Source organism: Bufo gargarizans, chromosome 1, assembly GCF_014858855.1.
Source record: "Bufo gargarizans isolate SCDJY-AF-19 chromosome 1, ASM1485885v1, whole genome shotgun sequence".
Lineage (NCBI taxonomy): Eukaryota > Metazoa > Chordata > Amphibia > Anura > Bufonidae > Bufo > Bufo gargarizans.
In genome coordinates this window covers 374251000-374271941 of record NC_058080.1, presented here as the reverse complement: position 1 = coordinate 374271941, position 20942 = coordinate 374251000, and the positions used below count along the sequence as shown (strand labels likewise).

At 46.4% G+C, this 20942-nt stretch overlaps 1 protein-coding gene across 1 annotated transcript; it reads right to left on the bottom strand.

Annotated features, from left to right (window-relative positions):
• Nucleotides 1-1994: 1994 nt before the first annotated feature.
• Nucleotides 1995-14680, bottom strand: LOC122931019. The gene is made up of 3 exons (XM_044284905.1): nucleotides 14001-14680; nucleotides 13144-13257; nucleotides 1995-2011 (listed from the first exon to the last, which is right to left on the bottom strand). Exons 1-2 carry the CDS (start codon nucleotides 14591-14593, stop codon nucleotides 13242-13244), a joined length of 609 nt encoding a protein of 202 aa, XP_044140840.1. The 5' UTR covers nucleotides 14594-14680; the 3' UTR covers nucleotides 1995-2011; nucleotides 13144-13241.
• Between the last annotated feature and the right edge of the window lie 6262 nt (nucleotides 14681-20942).

Sequence of the window (20942 nt, the reverse complement as noted above, 5' to 3'; positions counted from 1 at the left end):
GCCGCCGGGACACCGCGCATGCGCAGACCAGGCACCAGGACGCGGCCGCGCGCCATCGGCCGCGCTGCAGGAGGAGCGGCAAAACAGGCAGGAGGCGGTTTGGGAGGGGATGTTTGGGAGGGGATGTCTGTGCAGCGGTCAGCCCAGAGGAGGTTGCAATGAATAGGGGGTGTGCCGGTTGCACCGCCGCTGGCCCCTGCAGCTGTGCACGTGAATACGGGGGGGGGCATGAACGTTGCTGGCGAAGTTGTGTGAATCATGTGGATCATGCGTGGAAGTTTATGTGATTGTTTATGAAGAGTAACATCTTAGAGCATATAAGAATGAAATGCCATTCATTTCTGTTACCATCCGTCCGGAGTCCCACCACGGCCGCCGGGACACCGCGCATGCGCCGACGGAATCGCCGCGCATGCGCAGAACCCCGGCCGCGCATGAGCAGACCCGGCACCAGGACGCGGCTGGGCGCCATCGGCCGTGCGGCAGGAGGAGCGGCAAAACAGGCAGGAGGCGGTGGGGAGGGGATGTCTGTGCAGCGGTAAGCCCAGTGGAGGTTGAAATGAATAGGGGGTGTGCCGGGTGCCCGCAGCTGGCCCCTGTGCTGTGCACATGAATACGAGGAGGAGGGGGGGGAGGGCATGAATGTTGGATGTTGAGGGGTGAAATGAAATAACCAGAAATGGGGAATGGGGCTGGAACCAGCAGGGTGCTGACCGGAGTGTCGGTCCTGTGGGGAGACGCCAGAATAGGCATGAGAGCAATGAGCTGCCGGTGATTGCTGCGAGAAGCCGTGACATGGGTGCAGCGTGTGTGAAAAGAACAACAGAACTGGGGGATTTAATCCAGGAACCATTGGCCGCATGCTGCCAGAGCTGTTGCCCGGAATGGTGGTGCGGTTTGTGAACAAATGCGCATGAACAGGTGCGACAGAAATGAAAGCTGGTGACTTTGTATGAAAACCGTGACATTGGTGCGCATTGATGAATGAGATGAACCGGTACAGGGGCAACCGTGAGGCCCTGCTGTACCGTATGAAATAACTCATACGCATTTGTGCTCCTGCAGCCGTGCACATGAACATGAGGAGGGGGGGGGCATGAATGTGGATGATTGTGGGGTGATATGGACTGAAAAGGAAATGGGGAACGAGCCTGGAAACCACAGGGGTGCTGACCGCAGTGTTGCCTGTGGGAAGATTGCTTGAACGAGACATGACAAAATGAGATGCTGGTGACTGTGAGGAAGCCGTGACATTAGCGCAGCGTCTATGAAATGAAATGAAACAGAAATGGGGGATTAGGCCAGAAACCATGCCGCATGCTGCAGAGGTGTTGACCGGAATGGTAGTACGGTGTGGACAAATTGCGCATGAACAAGGCGTGACAGAAATGAATACTGGTGACTTGTATGAGAAACCGTGACATTGGTGCAGCGTATGATGAAATGAAATGAACCGGTACAGGGGCAACCGTGAGGCCCCGGCTGTACCGTATGGATGACTCAGAAACCACTGCCTGCAGCCGCAGGGGTGTTGTCCGGAGTGGTGATACGGTGTAGGTAAATTTATGCCTGAAAAAGACATGACAGAAATGAAATGCTGGTGACCTGGGCGAGAAAGCTGCGACATTAGTGCAGCGTTTGGTGAAATGAAATTAACAGAAATAGGGGATTGCCCAGGAAACGACTGCATGCTGCCGCAGGGGTGCTGACCGGAATAGTGGTACGGTGTAGACAAATTGTGCATGAACAAGGCGTGACAGAAATGAAATACTGGTGACTTGTATGAGAAAACAGTGACATGGTGCAGCGTTTGGTGAAATGAATTGAACCGGTACAGGGGACAACCGTGAGGCCCCGGCTGCACCGTATGGATTGTCCTGTCCTCGTTACCACGTGTACCCCTGGGGTGTGTATGGACTTGGCAGGCAGATAAACACCCTCCTACTACTCAGTAAATTGAGACCAGGTAATGATCTGTAGCTTTAATGAGCCGAAGTAAGTTGGTGTGAAACTGTGAACCAGTAACATAAAGAATGCAATAAGTACATGAACTGCAAATATACATATCATAGAATAGCATACAACATGTCTGATACATATCATAGAACAGCATACAACATGTCTGCAAGGGGTAGCTGACTAGGCCCTTACTTTACATCTGAACTGCTAACTAGCTGCCTACACAGAAATACACATAATGCATGTCTATAGCTAGTAATAATCACATAGGCATGAAAGAACAGCAAGAAATAATGCCTTACCGGCTATGCAGCCTATAGTAGAAGTTTAGATAATCTTGTACAGCAGAGCATGTGAAGAAAGATGGCAACTTCTAGAAGACTACTCCCCTTCTTGTAGATAAGTGAGGTCACAAAGGGGAGGAGTAACAAAGAGGCTGAACATACACAGAGAACAATATGGAAGTGGTCAGAAGATGGCGCTAATTGACAATGTTTTAATACAGGACAAACCCTATATGAATAAATTAGCACACATTTAAGTATTGATTAATATTTGATTAATTTTAAGTATTGATTAATACCACTATCAGTCATCAGGAGATAACAGGAGAATGAGTTCACACACTGGTCTAAGGAACAGCTTGGTCTCTTGTGATCTGCAGACCTTTACTTCCACTTTACGGACATTCCCATCCTCGCTTGGAAATGTCTTTGTGACAAGTCCTAGGGGCCACTCATTTCTTTGCAACTGACTGTCCTTTAGAAGAACAACATCCCCAAGTTTCAGGTTGGGCCTGACAGTTTGCCATTTGTTCCGTGGTTGTAAAGTGGATATGTACTGTTTCTTCCACCTGTCCCAAAATGTATTGGCAAGGCACTGTACTTGTCTCCATTGACGTTTATAAAGATCTTTGGTGCTGAACTCACCAGGAGGAGTACTCACTTTCCCAATCTTCTGGGTAAGGAGGGTTGCAGGAGTGAGAAGGAATGGTTCCTCTGGATCGCTCAGAACTGGAGTCAAAGGTCTAGCATTGATGATGGCTGTGACTTCAGCCATGAAGGTTACAAGGCTCTCGTGAGTGAGTGTAGCAGTTCCTACTTGTAAGAAGATGGAATCCAGGATTCTGCGGGCTATACCAATCATCCTCTCCCAAGCTCCACCCATATGAGAGGAGTGAGGTGGGTTAAAAGTCCAAGTGCAATCCTGGTCTCTCAGGTATCTCTCCACACTCTTGCCACCAATATTGGAGGAGATCTGTAGTTCTTTAGCTGCTCCAACAAAATTGGAACCTCTGTCAGAGCGAATGTGCTTTACAGGACCCCTGATTGCAATAAAACGTCTAAGAGCGTTGATAAAGCTTGAGGTATCCATCGATTCGATGACTTCAATGTGAACAGCTCTGATGGTCATACACGTGAATAAGACTGCCCAGCGTTTGCTGTTTGCTTGGCCTCCTCTAGTTTGACGTGTTGTGACCGACCAGGGTCCAAATACATCCAATCCAACGTTGGTGAAAGGAGGATCCATACTGAGTCTATCAACAGGTAGATTTGCCATCTTCTGTGTCTGTAACCTACCACGAAGTTTACGACACATGACGCATTTGAAGATAATGCTACTCACACGTCTCTTCGCCCCAACTATCCACAATCCAGCAGTATGTAGAGCTCCTTCCGTAAACAGTCTTCCTTGGTGCTTCACTTGGTTGTGATAGTATTGTACAATCAAAGTAGTAACGTGATGATTCCCAGGAATTATCAGAGGGTTTCTTTCCTTGAGCTCGAGACTTGCTTGCTTAAGACGACCTCCGACTCTCAGTAGACCGTCCTCGTCCAGGAATGGGTCAAGCTTTTTTAAAGAGCTACTTTTAGGGATAGACTTATGGTTGGTGATGCAGTCAATCTCTTTGGCAAAGACTTCATGTTGTATGGTGTGAATGATGATTTTCTTTGACTGCTGGAATTCTGTCACAGTGTAAACCTCTTGGCAGTGGTGCCAGCCTTTACACTGCCTAACATCATTACAATTGGTCTCTTTAAAGGCACGAGCTATGTGGGCTAGACAAGTAATGGCTCGTACAAGCGATTTCCAAGTAGAGAATCTTTTAAAGCGATGAGAACCAAGGGAGTCGAATGATGTCACTGTGTGAAGTGCAGACACTTTGGGACGGATCTCAATGTCCAAGTCTTCGTCCACTAGTTCGCATATGTTGTTCTGGTGAACAGCTGAACCTGGATTACGTAAAAATGCAGGACCAGTGAGCCAGGTTGTGTTTTTGAGACGGCTTGCTGCAACAGCTCTTGTAGCATGGTCTGCAGGATTATTGTCGGTAGGCACATAATGCCATTGTTCTGGACAGGTGGATTTCCTAATCCGAAGCACCCTGTTATTGACATAAACATAGAATCGTCTGGATTCATTATAGATATAACCCAAGACCACCTTGCTGTCTGTGTAGAATTCAACCTTTTTAAGATCAATGTCTATCTCAGACGTGATTAGCTCGGCCATCTCGACGGCCAAGACTGCAGCACAAAGTTCAAGTCTGGGTATAGTGTGTTCAGGTTGTGGTGCGAGTTTTGCCTTGCCCATGATAAACCCAACGTGGTATTGTCCGTTAGTGTCCATGGTTCTGAGATAAGCTACAGCAGATATAGCTTTAACCCCTTAAGGACACAGGGCGTACCGGTACGCCCTATTTCCCGAGTCCTTAAGGACCAAGGGCGTACCGGTACGTCCTGACTTAAAATCGGCATTCCGGCGCCGCGGGGGTTAATCGGAACGGGATTTCGGCTGAAATCATTCAGCCGGCATCCCGTAACAACGCAGGGGGGGGTCATTTGACCCCCCCGTATCGGCGATCGCAGAAAACCGCAGGTCAATTCAGACCTGCGGTTTTCTGCGTTTCCGGTCCATTCGGGTGTCCGGTGACCCGATGAACCGGAAAAAGACTGCGATCGGTGGCGTAATTATACACCACCAATCGCAGTCCGAGGATTTGAGGAGGCGGTGCTGGCCCTGGTGCTGAACACTGCTGTCCAGGGTGCTGATTGGTGCAGGGGAGAGAGGCGCGAGATTCAAACTTCCTGCGCTCCTCTCTCCCCTCCTCTTCCTGTTCTGCACGAGCACCCGGCAGCATCGTCCAGCACCAGCTCCTGTGTCCCCCTAATCGCCATCCATCACCCTCCTGCACCCATCGCCACCCAGGTAGGTTAGGGTCAGTGAGGGAGAGGCATCGTTAGGCAGGGAAAGAAGGGAAAAGTTAGTTAGGAAAAAAAAAAAAAAAAAACTTTTAACTTTTACACAAATCTTTTTTGATCCATCAGACCCCAGACCCCCCCCTGCCACTTGCCCCCCCCTACCAGCCCCCCACCACCACCAGCCCCCCCACCCACCCCCCCACCACTCCCCCCAACCCCCCCCCATCCCCCCACCACCACCACTAGCCCCCTCACCACCACTTTTTTTTCTGCGTTCGCTGACTGGTCGGCACTTTTTAGCGTCCGTCCACTGTTAGCGCATCGCCTGCCCCACCGCTGATCAGCGTTGTACCGCTAATCAGCAACTTTTTTTTTTTCCTAACACTTGCCCTTTTTTCCTTTTTTTAGTACGCGAACACCCGTTGCCCCCACACACACGCACATATAATAAAGTTTTACACACACGCACACACACCCATGGCCCGCCGGGTGTTCTCGGCCGAGGAGGCATATGCCCAGATTGCCTCCGACTCCGAGAGCCCCAGTGAGGATGAGGATGACCCCACATTCCTCTTATCATCAGCATCCTCCTCATCATCATCGGATGACGATGAGCCACCAAGGCGGCGGAGACGCCGCCAGGCGGAGCCAGGGGCCGCACATGCTAGGGATCCTGTGGCCCACCCTAGTACGAGCCGCCCTGGGGTTCGTACTGGTTTCCCGGCCCACCAAATAAGTTCACCGGAGACCCCTGCCGATGAACTTAGCTGGTGTCCCCCAGTGGACTTTGAGCCTGAGATTCCGGATTTCGCTGGCAATCCTGGAATCCAGATTCCCACAGTGGGGTTTACTGAAATTGACTATTTTAGTTTTTTTTTCAGTAACCCACTGGTGAATTTGATGGTGGAGCAGACGAATCTGTACGCCCAACAGTTCGTCGCTCAAAACCCAGGCTCAGTTTTGGCTAGACCCGGTGGCTGGACGCCGGTCAGTGCAGCCGAAATGAGGACATTTTGGGGCCTCGTGCTGCATATGGGTCTAGTCCAAAAACCCAGTGTCAGGCAATACTGGAGTGGGGACGTCCTGTACCAGACCCCACTGTACAGTATGGTCATGACACGCTCCCGGTTTGAGGCCATCCGGAAATGTCTGCATTATTCCGATAATGCAGCATGTCCACCCCGAGGTGATCCTGCCTATGACCGGCTGTATAAGATACGGCCTGTCATCGATCACTTTGGGGCCACATTTCAGCAGGCCTACGTACCTGGAAGGGAGGTCGCGGTTGATGAGTCGCTCATTGCGTTCAAGGGGAGACTCAGTTTCCGCCAATATATTCCCACAAAGCGAGCGAGGTATGGCGTGAAGCTATACAAAATTTGTGAGAGTACCTCAGGGTACACTTACAAATTTCGTGTGTACGAGGGGCGAGATTCCCGTATTCAACCCCCAGAATGTCCCCCCACTCTGGGTGTTAGCGGGAAACTCGTGTGGGACCTTATGTACCCACTGCTGGATAATGGTTACCACTTGTACGTGGATAACTTTTATACCAGCATTCCCTTGTTCAGGTCCCTTGCCGCCAGATCTACGTTCGCTTGTGGGACCGTGCGGAAAAATCAGCGCGGCCTCCCTGCCTACCCCCTCCAGGTACCTATCCCCAGGGGTGAGACCCGTGCACTTACCAGTGGAAACCTGTTGCTGGTCAGGTATAAGGACAAGAGGGATGTCCTTATGCTGTCCACAATCCACGGTAACGGCACCACCCCAGTCCCTGTGCGAGGTACCGCGGCAACGGTCCTCAAGCCCGATTGTATCGTCGACTACAATCGGTATATGGGAGGAGTTGATCTCTCGGATCAAGTCCTCACGCCATATAACGCCATGCGCAAAACCCGGGCATGGTACAAAAAAGTTGCGGTCTACTTGGTGCAGGTTGCCATGTACAACTCTTTTGTACTATCCCGAAGCGCTGGCAGCACAGGGACATTCCTCCAATTCTATGAGGCAGTCCTCAAGGACCTGATCTTTTCGGACCGGGAAAGAGCAGGCCGGAGTACCTCGGGAACTGGAGGCGCCCGGATCGTCCCTGGCCAACACTTTCCAGGTGTGGTCCCCCATACTGGAAAGAAGGGACGAACCCAAAAAAAGTGCAGAGTGTGTCGCAGGAGGGGGATACGGAAGGACACCACCACTCAGTGCGACACGTGCCCCGATCATCCGGGCCTCTGCGTTATCGATTGCTTCAGGGAGTATCACACTTCCATGGAGTACTAAATTTTTATAATCCCCAACAGTTCACTAGAGAACATAAAACACTATGGCTCTCAGACTTTGGAGACACGAAAACTATTTTTCTTTCCCCCAAAAATATTAGTTTTAGTGCAGGCATCCTCAAACTGCGGCCCTCCAGATGTTGTAAAACTATAACTCCCAGCATGCCCAGACAACCTACAGCCATCAGCAGGGCATGGTGGGAATTGTAGTTTTACAACATCTGGAGGGCCGCAGTTTTAGGATGCCTGCTTAGTGTCTCCAAAGTCTGAGAGCCATACATATTGGGCATCGTCGCGTGCGTAAAAGTCGTCGCTATAAAAATAACTTTTGACCAAACGCCTCGGATGAACGGTGTTAAAAATATAAAATAAAAACGGTGCCAAAACGCCTATTTTTGGGCAAAATTTCAATTTAAATCCATTTTGCCGGTAATAAAGCAAGGGTTAACAGCCAAACAAAACTAAATATTTATTGCCCCGATTCTGTCGTTTGCAGAAACACCCCATATGTGGTCGTAAATGGCTATATAGCCGCACGGCAGGGCATAGAACGAAGGGAACGCCATACGGTTTCTGGAAGGCAGATTTTGATGGACAGTTTTTTTTTTGACACCATGTCCCATTAGAAGCCCCCCCTGATGTAGCCCAGACTAGAAACTCCAAAAAAGTGACCCCATCTAAGAAACTACACCCCTCAAGGTATTCAAAAGTTACTTTACAAACTATGTTAACCCTTTAGGTGTTCCACAAAACTAAATAGCGAATGTAGAAACAATTTTAGATTTTTTTTTTTTTGTTACATTGCCTCAAAAAAGAGTAATATAGAGCAACCAAATATCAAATTTACCCCAAAAATAGTCCCAAAACAACAACCACCTTATCCCGTAGTTTCCTAGATGGGGTCACTTTTATGGAGTTTCTACTCTAGGGGTGCATCAGGGGGCTTGAAAGGGTACATGGTGTAAATAAACCAGTCCAGCAAAATCTGCCTTCCAAAAACCATATGGCGTTCCCCTTCTTCTATGTCCTGCCGTTTAGCCAAATAGTAGTTTACCACCACATATGGGGTGTTTCTGCAAACTACAGAATCAGGGCAACCCATTTTGAGTGTTGTTTGGCAGTTAACCCTTGTTTTACTCCTAGAAAAAATTGATTATATTGGAAAATTTTCCAAAAAATTGAAATTTCATAATTGTTTCTCCATCTGCCATTAACTCTTGTGGAACACCTAAAGGGTTAACAAAGTTTGTAAACCCAGTTTTGAATACCTTGAGGGGTGTACTTTCTTAGATGGAGTCACTTTTTTGAAATTTCTATTCTAGGGGTGCAACAGGGGGCTTCAAATGGGACATGGTATAAACAAAACCAGTCCTGCAAAATCTGCCTTCCAAAACCCATATGGTGTTCCCCTCCTTCTATGTGCTACCGTTCGGCCAAACAGTAGTTTACGACCACATATGGGGTGTTTTTGCAAACTACAGAATCAGGGCAACCCATTTTGAGTGTTGTTTGGCAGTTAACCCTTGTTTTACTCCTAGAAAAAATTGATTATATTGGAAAATTTTCCAAAAAATTGAAATTTCATAATTGTTTCTCCATCTGCCATTAACTCTTGTGGAACACCTAAAGGGTTAACAAAGTTTGTAAACCCAGTTTTGAATACCTTGAGGGGTGTACTTTCTTAGATGGAGTAACTTTTTTGAAATTTCTATTCTAGGGGTGCAACAGGGGGCTTCAAATGGGACATGGTATAAACAAAACCAGTCCTGCAAAATCTGCCTTCCAAAACCCATATGGTGTTCCCCTCCTTCTATGTGCTACCGTTCGGCCAAACAGTAGTTTACGACCACATATGGGGTGTTTTTGCAAACTACAGAATCAGGGCAACCCATTTTGAGTGTTGTTTGGCAGTTAACCCTTGTTTTACTCCTAGAAAAAATTGATTATATTGGAAAATTTTCCAAAAAATTGAAATTTCATAATTGTTTCTCCATCTGCCATTAACTCTTGTGGAACACCTAAAGGGTTAACAAAGTTTGTAAACCCAGTTTTGAATACCTTGAGGGGTGTACTTTCTTAGATGGAGTCACTTTTTTGAAATTTCTATTCTAGGGGTGCAACAGGGGGCTTCAAATGGGACATGGTATAAACAAAACCAGTCCTGCAAAATCTGCCTTCCAAAACCCATATGGTGTTCCCCTCCTTCTATGTGCTACCGTTCGGCCAAACAGTAGTTTACGACCACATATGGGGTGTTTTTGCAAACTACAGAATCAGGGCAACCCATTTTGAGTGTTGTTTGGCAGTTAACCCTTGTTTTACTCCTAGAAAAAATTGATTATATTGGAAAATTTTCCAAAAAATTGAAATTTCATAATTGTTTCTCCATCTGCCATTAACTCTTGTGGAACACCTAAAGGGTTAACAAAGTTTGTAAACCCAGTTTTGAATACCTTGAGGGGTGTACTTTCTTAGATGGAGTCACTTTTTTGAAATTTCTATTCTAGGGGTGCAACAGGGGGCTTCAAATGGGACATGGTATAAACAAAACCAGTCCTGCAAAATCTGCCTTCCAAAACCCATATGGTGTTCCCCTCCTTCTATGTGCTACCGTTCGGCCAAACAGTAGTTTACGACCACATATGGGGTGTTTTTGCAAACTACAGAATCAGGGCAACCCATTTTGAGTGTTGTTTGGCAGTTAACCCTTATTTTACTCCTGGAAAAAATTTATTATATTGGAAAATTTTCCAAAAAATAGAAATTTCAAAATTGTTTCTCCATCTGCCATTAACTCTTGTGGAACACCTAAAGGGTTAATAAAGTTTGAAAAAACAGTTTTGAATACCTTGAGGGGTGTAGTTTCTAGAATGGGGTCATTTTTGGGAGGTTTCTATTATCTAAGCCTCACAATATGACTTCAAACCTGAACTGGTCCATAAAAAGTGGGATTTTGAAGATTTCTCAAAAATTTCAAAATTTGCTTCTAAACTTCTAAGCCTTGTAACATCCCCAAAAAATAAAATATCATTCCCAAAATGCTACAAACATGAAGTAGACATATGGGGAATGTAAAGTCATCACAATTTTTGGGGGTATTACTATGTATTACAGAAGTAGAGAAACTGAAACTTTGAAATTTGCTAATTTTTCAAAATTTTTGGTAAAAAATGTATTTTTTTATGCAAAAAAAATAACTTTTTTGACCCAATTTTAGCAGTGTCATGAAGTACAATATGTGACGAAAAAACAATCTCAGAACGGCCTGGGTAAGTCAAAGCGTTTGAAAGTTATGAGCACTTAAAGGGACACTGGTCAGATTTGCAAAAAATGGCCCGGTCCTTAAGGTGAAAATGAGCCCGGTCCTTAAGGGGTTAACAGAAGCATCGGAAAATACGCAGAGTGTATGGTCTTGGACATCAGTAGATGGCACAGGAGCATATGGGCGTGAGACATTAAGGCTAGACAGAGATGTCAGGGAGTTTCTCCATTCTACCCACATATTCTTCTTTTCAGGGGATAATGGAACATCCCAGTCAGTAGTTTCATGGATTAAATCTCTAAGCAAGGCCTTACCTTGGATAGTGACAGGAGCTACAAAACCCAAAGGATCATACAGGCTGTTGATTGCAGACAGGACGCCTCTGCGGGTGAAAGGCTTTTCTTCCTTGCTAACTTGAAAGGTGAAGGTATCGGATTTCAAGTCCCATAGAAGTCCAAGGCTGCGTTGGACAGGTAAAGTATCTGACCCCAGGTCCAAATCTCTTAGGTCAATGGAATGGTCTTCAGTAGGGAAGGCTTCCATAACCTCTTTGCTGTTTGAAGCAATCTTGTGGAGTCTCAAATTGGAACAGGCGAGCATGTCTTGGGCTCTTTTGAGGAGACTGATTGCAGAATCACTGGAAGGTAAAGATTTCAAACAGTCATCTACATAGAAGTCTTTTTCTACAAACTGTCTTGTATCTGACCCATATTCTCTTTCTCCTTCCTGAGCAGAACGTCTGAGTCCGTAAATAGCAACAGCAGGTGAGGGGCTGTTACCGAAAATGTGTACTCTCATGCGGTACTCTATGACATCTTTTAAAGGGTCATTGTCTTTAAACCAGAAGAATCTGAGGAAGTTTCTATCCTTCTCTCTAACAAGGAAGCAGTGAAACATCTGTTGGATATCAGCAATCAGACCGACAGAATCCTTGCGGAAACGGAGGAGTACCCCTAGCAGTTTGTTATTTAGGTCAGGGCCAGTCAGGAGTACATCGTTTAAGGAGATGCCTTCATATTTAGCACTAGAGTCAAACACGACTCTGATCTGACCTGGTTTTTTGGGATGATATACTCCGAAAATTGGGAGGTGCCAGCATTCTTCATGAGCTTCAAGGGGTGGTGCAATCTCTGCATGATTGTTCTCAAATATTCTCTGCATGAAAGAAAAGAAGTGTTCTCTCATCTCCGGCCTTCTTTGGAAGTTACGTCTAAGAGAAGAGAAACGTTTAAGTACTTGTACCTTGTTGTTAGGTAGGCGTGGCCTTGGAGTTCTGAAGGGAAGAGGCGCAACCCAACTGTTAGTGCTGTCCTTCACGAAATCTTGTTCCATTATTTCCAAGAACAGCTTGTCTTCGATAGATAGTGCCACCTGATTGTCATCTTTTGTCCTTTGGAAGACAGTGCATCCTAAGTGGTCTTGGTCGCTGTCACTAGAGACATCTGTAAAGGAACAAGGTAGATGGGAAGCACACGGTAGCTTCTTTATGAGGAAGTTGTTGACACATGGTTGGAAAAGTGAGGGTGTTCACTGGCTAGTGTGCTTGTAAACATATTATGAACTGACTCTGGCTTGTGCACACTCCCAAGGCAGACTTCTCCTATTAAGACCCATCCTAGATCCAGCCTTTGAGCATAAGGAGCGTTGCCAGGACCATTTATGTGCTGTCTCACTTTATGGACTCGTAGAATGTCTCTCCCGAGTAGCAATATTATCTTAGCCTGTGGGTCAAGTTCTGGGATCAGGTGGGCTATATGCTTTAGGTGTGCATGATGCATTGCGACATCTGGAGTAGGGATTTCAAATCTGTGATCAGGGATTTGATTGCACTCTATTAGAGTTGGTAAGGGCAAGCTGATCTCGCCGTTCATCGCTTCAACTTGGAAACCGGATGCTCTTCTCCCCGCCGTCTCCACAAATCCTGCACAAGTCCTTAGTGAGTATGGGAAGCTGGGGCTTTTAATGTTGAATATGTCAAAATAGGTTGAGGTGGCTAGAGACCTATTGCTCTGGTCATCTAGAATGGCATACATTTTGACTGCTTTGTCTCTTTGTCCTGTTGGGTAGACTCGGACTAGACATATTTTGGAACAGGATCTTCCACTTATGGATCCTTTGCAGATCTCAGTGCACTGTGGAGTGACCTCCAGGGTAGCGACAGCAGTGTTACCCTCCTCTCCACCATGCTGAACAGTATTGTAAGCGTGTTGTAAAGTCCATGGAGCTTGTCCAGGATGTAATGCTGTACTATGGTCTGTGCTATCACATTCTTTACACTTTTCACTAACCTTGCAGTCTTTGGCTAAATGAGTGGTTGAAGAACAGCACTTGTAGCAGATGTTATTTTCTCTAAGGAAGGCTTTACGCTCCTCGATGGGTTTTTCTCTAAAGCCCCTACATGTCAGGAGAGAATGTGGTTTTCGGTGTATAGGACACTGCTTACCAGGGTTTTTAACTTTGTTTGTAGCATGGTAGGAACCAGCAGACCTGTGGAGAGAGTCTGAAGGGAACAGTTCAGTCTTGTGAACCGCCACTGAAGCTCTACGTGAAGGAAGACCTGAAACAGAAGTACATGCCAGTGTAAAATCAAAACTAGGATCATTTCTTATCTTAGCCTGGTCACGTATGAAGTCTACAAACACAGAAAATGGAGGAAATGAAACATTGTGTTTTTTCTTATAGTTAGAACCACATTTGACCCACTCATTTTGTAAGCCGGGGGTTAACCTTTGTACTATGAGGTTAACACCCCTGGCAGTGTCAAAGAATGTGAGTCCCGACAGATCACCTTCAGATTTGGCTACTTGTAGTTCCATTAATAAGTCACTAAGTTCCCTAAGTTTCTGGAAGCCTTTAGGAGCTATTCTAGGGAAATCTTCTATCCTTTTAAAGAAAGAGTTTTCTATTGCCTCTGCTGAACCATAACATTCGTCAAGTCTGTCCCAAACCATTTTTAGTCCGATATCTGGGTTTCTTATATTAATGGACTTGATTCTTTTTACATGCTCAGCAGATGCAGTCCCTAGCCACTTAGCTAAGAGGTCTATCTCTTCGCTGGGGGATAGTCCAACGTCTTTGATTGTGTTCTTAAAGGAAGAACGCCAGGCCCTATAACTCTCAGGGTGATCATCAAACTTCCCAAGTCCCTTGGCAACCAGCTCACGCCTTGTGAGGAACTTAACAATGTCCATGCTGGTTTGATCAGGAGGAGAGTAAGCTGGCAGTGTGTTGCGATAGTGAGAAAATGGTGTATAATCATACCTGTCAGTAGTCTCTCTTTTAGGTTGGACTGTATCATACCTTCTAGGCACGAAAAAGGATGTTTCTGGAACATTATGCGCAGGCTGGAACTCCTGATGAGAAGGCGGGTGGTCCCTACTTAGTTCATTTCCTGGATTGTCCTCTGGCCTGCGGGTTAGAGACTTATCCTGGACTTCCGGGGTTGCTGTGAGGCGAGTTCGATGAAATCCGTCGATGAGGTCTTGTTGAAGATCTTCTGTCGGCTGGAGAGTGTCGATCATTCTGGAATGTCGATGGACATACTCTGAAGTGCGCTGCAGGGAATCTTGATGGATGAGATCTAGGTTGGCTGGACCGCTGCATCTTTCGTCGTCTGGGTAAAAGAGTGCTTCCAGGGCCTCTGCTTTGGCAATGGCTGCGGCAGCTTCCTTCTGCGCTGAGAGCTTCTCCAGTGCCGCTTGCTGACTTGCCTTTTCAGCTTCAAATGTTGCTTGACGTAGCTTTAGTTGCATCTCTTGCTCTGCAAAGGCAGCGCGTGCTTTTGCCGCCTCCGCTTCTGCACGTGCAATGGCGGTGGCATTGCTGACTGCTGAGGATCTTGCAGAGCGACTGGCCTTAGACCTTGTCTTGTAAGAAGTTTGGCTTTGTGACATGATGCTGCTGTTCAGGATCTTGACTGTGAAGAGACTGCTGTGTTCTCATATGCAGGTAGCTGCGTGGTGGGATAGCGGCCTCTGAAGTCTGTATCTTATTTTCCACTCGCCAGGTCGCAGCCGTTTCACTGTCCTGTCCTCGTTACCACGTGTACCCCTGGGGTGTGTATGGACTTGGCAGGCAGATAAACACCCTCCTACTACTCAGTAAATTGAGACCAGGTAATGATCTGTAGCTTTAATGAGCCGAAGTAAGTTGGTGTGAAACTGTGAACCAGTAACATAAAGAATGCAATAAGTACATGAACTGCAAATATACATATCATAGAATAGCATACAACATGTCTGATACATATCATAGAACAGCATACAACATGTCTGCAAGGGGTAGCTGACTAGGCCCTTACTTTACATCTGAACTGCTAACTAGCTGCCTACACAGAAATACACATAATGCATGTCTATAGCTAGTAATAATCACATAGGCATGAAAGAACAGCAAGAAATAATGCTTTACCGGCTATGCAGCCTATAGTAGAAGTTTAGATAATCTTGTACAGCAGAGCATGTGAAGAAAGATGGCAACTTCTAGAAGACTACTCCCCTTCTTGTAGATAAGTGAGGTCACAAAGGGGAGGAGTAACAAAGAGGCTGAACATACACAGAGAACAATATGGAAGTGGTCAGAAGATGGCGCTAATTGACAATGTTTTAATACAGGACAAACCCTATATGAATTAATTAGCACACATTTGAGAGAAGCTGTATGGAGACATGACATGGATGACTCGCAATTTAACGGGCAAAACGTGACCCCCAGTGAACCTGAGTAAAGCCGGAAAAATAGAACTGAAATGCTCCAAATCCAGAACTGATGGCAACGAAAAACTCCCAGAAATTCAGCGACTCGCAGGCAACTCTCCAGACACTCCACAAGCGACCTCCTCTCTCAAAAGCTCAGACCTCAATGATGCAGGAGCCAGGTAAGGGGAGTGCCCTAAATAGGCTGGAGGCGGACCTCAGCCCCTCCCACAAATCCAGGCAATCTGCCTTAATACGTGTAGGAGACTGGGGATGGTCACAAGAAGCACCCAAATTGTAGCTGGTCATTCAATCCATTGGGGTTGGTGGTATTCAACCTGAATATCCACCAACACTCCCTTTGGAGAATCTTCTTGTCCCAGTCTCCTCCACGTGGTGGCTTTCTAATGACTTCCAACCCTACAAACGTGACACCTGACGACCTTCCATCGTGCACAGATTGGATGTGTCTAGCTACTGGGGTGTCCCTATTGTTACGTATGTCACCTAGGTGCTCACCTATACGTACCCGTAGTTCCCTACGGGTTTTGCCGACATATCTAATGCCGCATTCACAGGTGAGTAGATAAACAACTCCTGCGGTGCGGCAGTTGATAAAATCTCGTATATGGTGAACGGGATCCGTAGGACCAACCGCAACCGTTTTTCCCTGGGTGACATACTAAGTAAAGTAAAGTAAAGTATGTCACCCAGGGAAAAACGGTTGCGGTTGGTCCTACGGATCCCGTTCACCATATACGAGATTTTATCAACTGCCGCACCGCAGGAGTTGTTTATCTACTCACCTGTGAATGCGGCATTAGATATGTCGGCAAAACCCGTAGGGAACTACGGGTACGTATAGGTGAGCACCTAGGTGACATACGTAACAATAGGGACACCCCAGTAGCTAGACACATCCAATCTGTGCACGATGGAAGGTCGTCAGGTGTCACGTTTGTAGGGTTGGAAGCCATTAGAAAGCCACCACGTGGAGGAGACTGGGACAAGAAGATTCTCCAAAGGGAGTGTTGGTGGATATTCAGGTTGAATACCACCAACCCCAATGGATTGAATGACCAGCTACAATTTGGGTGCTTCTTGTGACCATCCCCAGTCTCCTACACATATATGTATATGTATGCTACTGTCTGTTAACAGCAGGGGTTTCCTTACTGTATCATCAGGACAGTAAATGTCTAACGGTCCCTCGAGCGCACTGTCCACGCATTCAAGCACTCAATAGTGCCACTAATACCATTATGTCTCCTAATCATTCATTTTATTTAGAGCGGGTGGACGCTCATTTGTTCTAACGTGATCATTACACCTTGGTTGACTAAATCGTTCTGATGACGACACCTTTCCACGGGGCCGGTCATCTTGTCCCAATTGTCTTTATGCTTCGGGTGGCCACTAAACCCAGTCTGGGCCCTAGTGGGTACGCCTGTCACTTAATGCCCCCCCCCCCCCCCTTAGGTCCCATGTTGAAAGTGATTTCTTCAATCACCACCAACACTCATAGATGTAGTAGTAGGAGTCGCCCGCACTATATGGTCACTCCTCCCACCTTATTCCACTATACAGCCGACGCCGCGCCCGGGCTGGTAGGACCTCTCTGACAGTGACGCCTACCATTACGTCACAGCAGCTGCGGCATCCGAGCTGCACATCCCATATGTGCGCATGCGCCGGTTAGGAGGCGGATCGCGACGTCAGCTGACACATGCTTTAGTCACATGACGGCAGCCGCACTCCTCGCGCAGGCGCACCACATGATACCCCCTTCCATTTAAACTTACTGGCGCCTTTAGTAGCGCAGACAGACGCCGATACAACAGGCGGACGTCAAACCATACTCCCGCTTCTCATGGCACTGGCCACGCGGCTTCCATGACCTTAATAGTAAGTACACCTCCTTATCCTTATGCCACAAATATATCAGCTTTTGGTGGGTTCAATATCTGAATGGGTTTTGTTCTGTTATTACATCATCCACAGGTATCCGGACTGATTTGGGACCACACTGGTCTAGTCAGGTCTGTGCAATCCTTTTTGGCTTACCCTCTCCCATTATCTATCACAATAGGTTAAGGGTATAGACCTTATCCTCCACCCATGTCCCCTGTCCCCTGATGAGTCAGGGGGTCTCCATTCTATCTTTATGAAGTGGAGGTACTCTTTATAGTTTTGATTTATTCTTCATTAGATGAAACGCGTAGGGACGCAGAATAAATCCATCAGAACTTAGATTATTTTTCACCCTACTAGCTACCATCACCCTTGGGGCCAATCCATGCTGTCCCTATAGGGCCATTTAGGGTTCATTTATTAGGGTTAGGTTCCAAACGAGGCCACCCCTTGCGGGGATAGGACCCCGTGTTAGGAGGCACCTAGGGATTTACAGGCCAAGTAGGGCAAAAACAGGGATAGATTCTCCCTGCAGCCCCTGGCACCAGGTGAAATTGGAAAGAAGACGCGTTTTTCGGATCCGAGAAGCCCCTCATCCTCCAGGGTTTTGGACTACAGGGTCCCAACTGGCACCACCGGTAAGATCCACCCTATTATTTGCCTCTGGCATCTTTATTAGTCTGCGGCACCCTACCAAAAGACTGCATATGGTGTTGCTTTGTCGTTCGGCTCCGCACCTCTGTATAATTACCAGCGGATTCGTACGATGGTGACTCACTGATGTGGGTCCCATACTGTTAATTGTTGTTTGTCTTGTTTGTCTGGTAGGGGCTTTTTCTTAAAACAGTCCTAATTAAACTTTAAGTTTTAAAACGTTACTGCCCCTCACTCGTTCCATACATTCCTTGTTACAGAGCAGTACACTTTGGGAGAGTGTTTTAACACTATCTCCCTCTAGGGACCACCCTTTTGTTTTTCAGGGGTGTCGGGTGTCCTGTTCTCACAACATGTACCCCCGGGGTCTATATGCAGTTCAACAGGCAGATATCACCATTCTACTAGTTAATAAGATGAGACTTGTTTCTGTAGTCTGTGGTTTTTATTAACCGGCAGTAGATAAGGTAAACTAGGAAAATGAACATACAAGAACTGAGTATACAGCACAATGTACACAAAATCAATACAAAAACATAAATAAATCCCTTACCGACGATGCTTTAGTAAGAGACACACAATGTGCAGCTGCTCCTTCCATGAGGTGAGGAGAAAAGGAAGCAGGAGCCTGTCTCTTTCCCAGAAAGCACTGTGAGCAGGAAGTCAGGTGACCTAATGAATATGCATAACTTAAAAAAGCCAGAAGATGCACTTACAGCTAAAGGTCACTAGATGGTGCTGAAGACACACACATGAGCACTCACATTAACAACTATGCATAGAAGACAGTACACTCCCCGCTTGACATCAGCCGATGTCACCATTAGAGTCCTCAACAGGTAACAGTAGGATTAGTTCGGAAGTAGGTCTGATAAACAGTTTGGTCTCATTTTGTTTGAAAATCTTGACCTCTACTTTACGGACATGTCCGTCTTCACTTGGGAACACTTTAGTAATGAGGCCCAAAGGCCAATGATTTCTTTGAGCCTGAGAGTCTTTAACAAGAACAATGTCATCAGGTTTTAGGTTGGGCTTAACTGTGTGCCATTTGGTTCTTGTCTGTAAGGTGGGAAGATATTGCCTCTTCCACCTATTCCAGAAGGTATCGGCAAGGCCTTGCACTTGTCTCCATTGGCGTTTGTAGAGATCTTTGGTGACAAACTCTCCAGAAGGAGCACTCACTATACCAGTCTTTTGGGTAAGTAGAGAGGCAGGCGTGAGCAGTACTGGATCTCCTGGGTCATTTGATATCGGAGCCAAGGGTCTGGCATTGATAATGGCTGAGACTTCGGCCATAAAGGTTGTAAGGCATTCATGAGAGAGTCTAGCATTACCCACTTGTAGGAAAATAGAGTTCAAGATTCTGCGGGCTATGTGTGCTAAGCAAGTGATAGCTCGTACAAGTGACCTCCAGGTGGAGAACCTGATGAAACGGTGGCTACCAAGCTGATTGTACGAATTTACAGTAAGTAGCACAGATACCTGGAGGCGGATTTCTTTGTCAGAATCTGCATCTAACAGCTCATAAGAGTCACAGGCAGAAGAATGTTCTGAGTTGTATAGAAAAGCAGGACCCGTGAACCAGACTGTGTTCTTAAGGTGACTGGCAGCAACTGACCTGGTTGCTAAGTCTGCTGGGTTATGGTCAGTAGGTACAAAGTGCCATTGCTTTGGGAAAGTGGACCTCCTGATTCTTAACACTCGGTTGTTAACGTAAACGTAAAAACGCCTAGTTTGGTTGTAAATGTAGCCCAGGACCACTTTACTGTCTGTATAAAACTCGGTGTCTCGAATCTCTAGGTTTATCTCTGATGTAATTAATTCTGCTAGTTCAACGGCTAGTACAGCGGCACAGAGTTCTAGCCTGGGTATTGTATGTTCGAGAAGTGGTGCGAGTTTTGCTTTGCCCATGACAAACCCTGTGTGGCACTGACCTTTGTTATCTATAGTTTTAAGATACGCTACAGCGGCAATTGCTTTGATGGACGCATCAGAGAATACATAGAGTTTTTGTGTTTTTACTTCTGTGGATGGCACAGGAGCGTAAGAACGTGGAACATGCAGGCTAGATAAAGTCTTTAGGGAGTTTCTCCACTCTATCCATAGGTTTCTTTTTTCAGGGGATAGTGGGTGATCCCAATCCAATGTTTCCTGAGTTAAGTCTCTAAGTAGCGATTTGCCCTGGATTGTAACAGGGGCAGTGAATCCTAAGGGATCATAAAGACTGTTTATGGCAGACAGGACACCTCTACGGGTAAAGGGCTTCTCTTCCTGGCTGACTTGGAAGGTAAACGTATCTGATTTTAGATCCCAGAGGAGACCAAGGCTACGTTGTATAGGAAGGGAGTCAGTCCCTAAGTCTAAGCTCTGTAGGTCATTTGAATGGTCTTGAGAGGGAAATGCTTCTATCAGCTGCTTACTATTAGAGGCTATTTTGTGGAGTCTCAGGTTTGAGCATGCAAGCATTTCTTGAGCTCTCTTAAGGAGACTTATTGCATCCTCAACAGTGGGTAGTGATTTTAGACAGTCATCTACATAAAAGTCTCTTTCTACGAATTGTCTGACGTCTGACCCATATTCTAGTTCGCCTTCCTGAGCAGAATGTCTAAGACCATAAGTTGCAACTGCAGGGGAGGGGCTGTTACCAAAGATATGTACCCGCATGCGGTACTCCGCAATACCTTTTGTGGGGTCATTGTCAACAAACCAAAGAAATCTTAAGAAGTTTCTGTGTTCCTCTTTAACGAGAAAGTAATGAAACATCTGCTGAATGTCTGCCATGAAGGCAACAGAGTCTTTGCGAAAACGAAGCAGTACTCCTAGGAGCTTGTTGTTAAGATCAGGACCTGAGAGCAGGACGTCGTTTAAGGAGACGCCTTCATATTTTGCACTAGAGTCAAACACTACTCTAATTTGACCCGGTTTCTTTGGGTGGTAAACCCCGAATATGGGTAAATACCAACATTCTTCAGAGTTTTTAAGG

Excerpts from the sequence above, each read along its gene's own strand:
- LOC122931019 (XM_044284905.1), bottom strand. The coding sequence starts at position 14,593 with ATGTCACAAAGCCAAACTTCTTACAAGACAAGGTCTAAGGCCAGTCGC.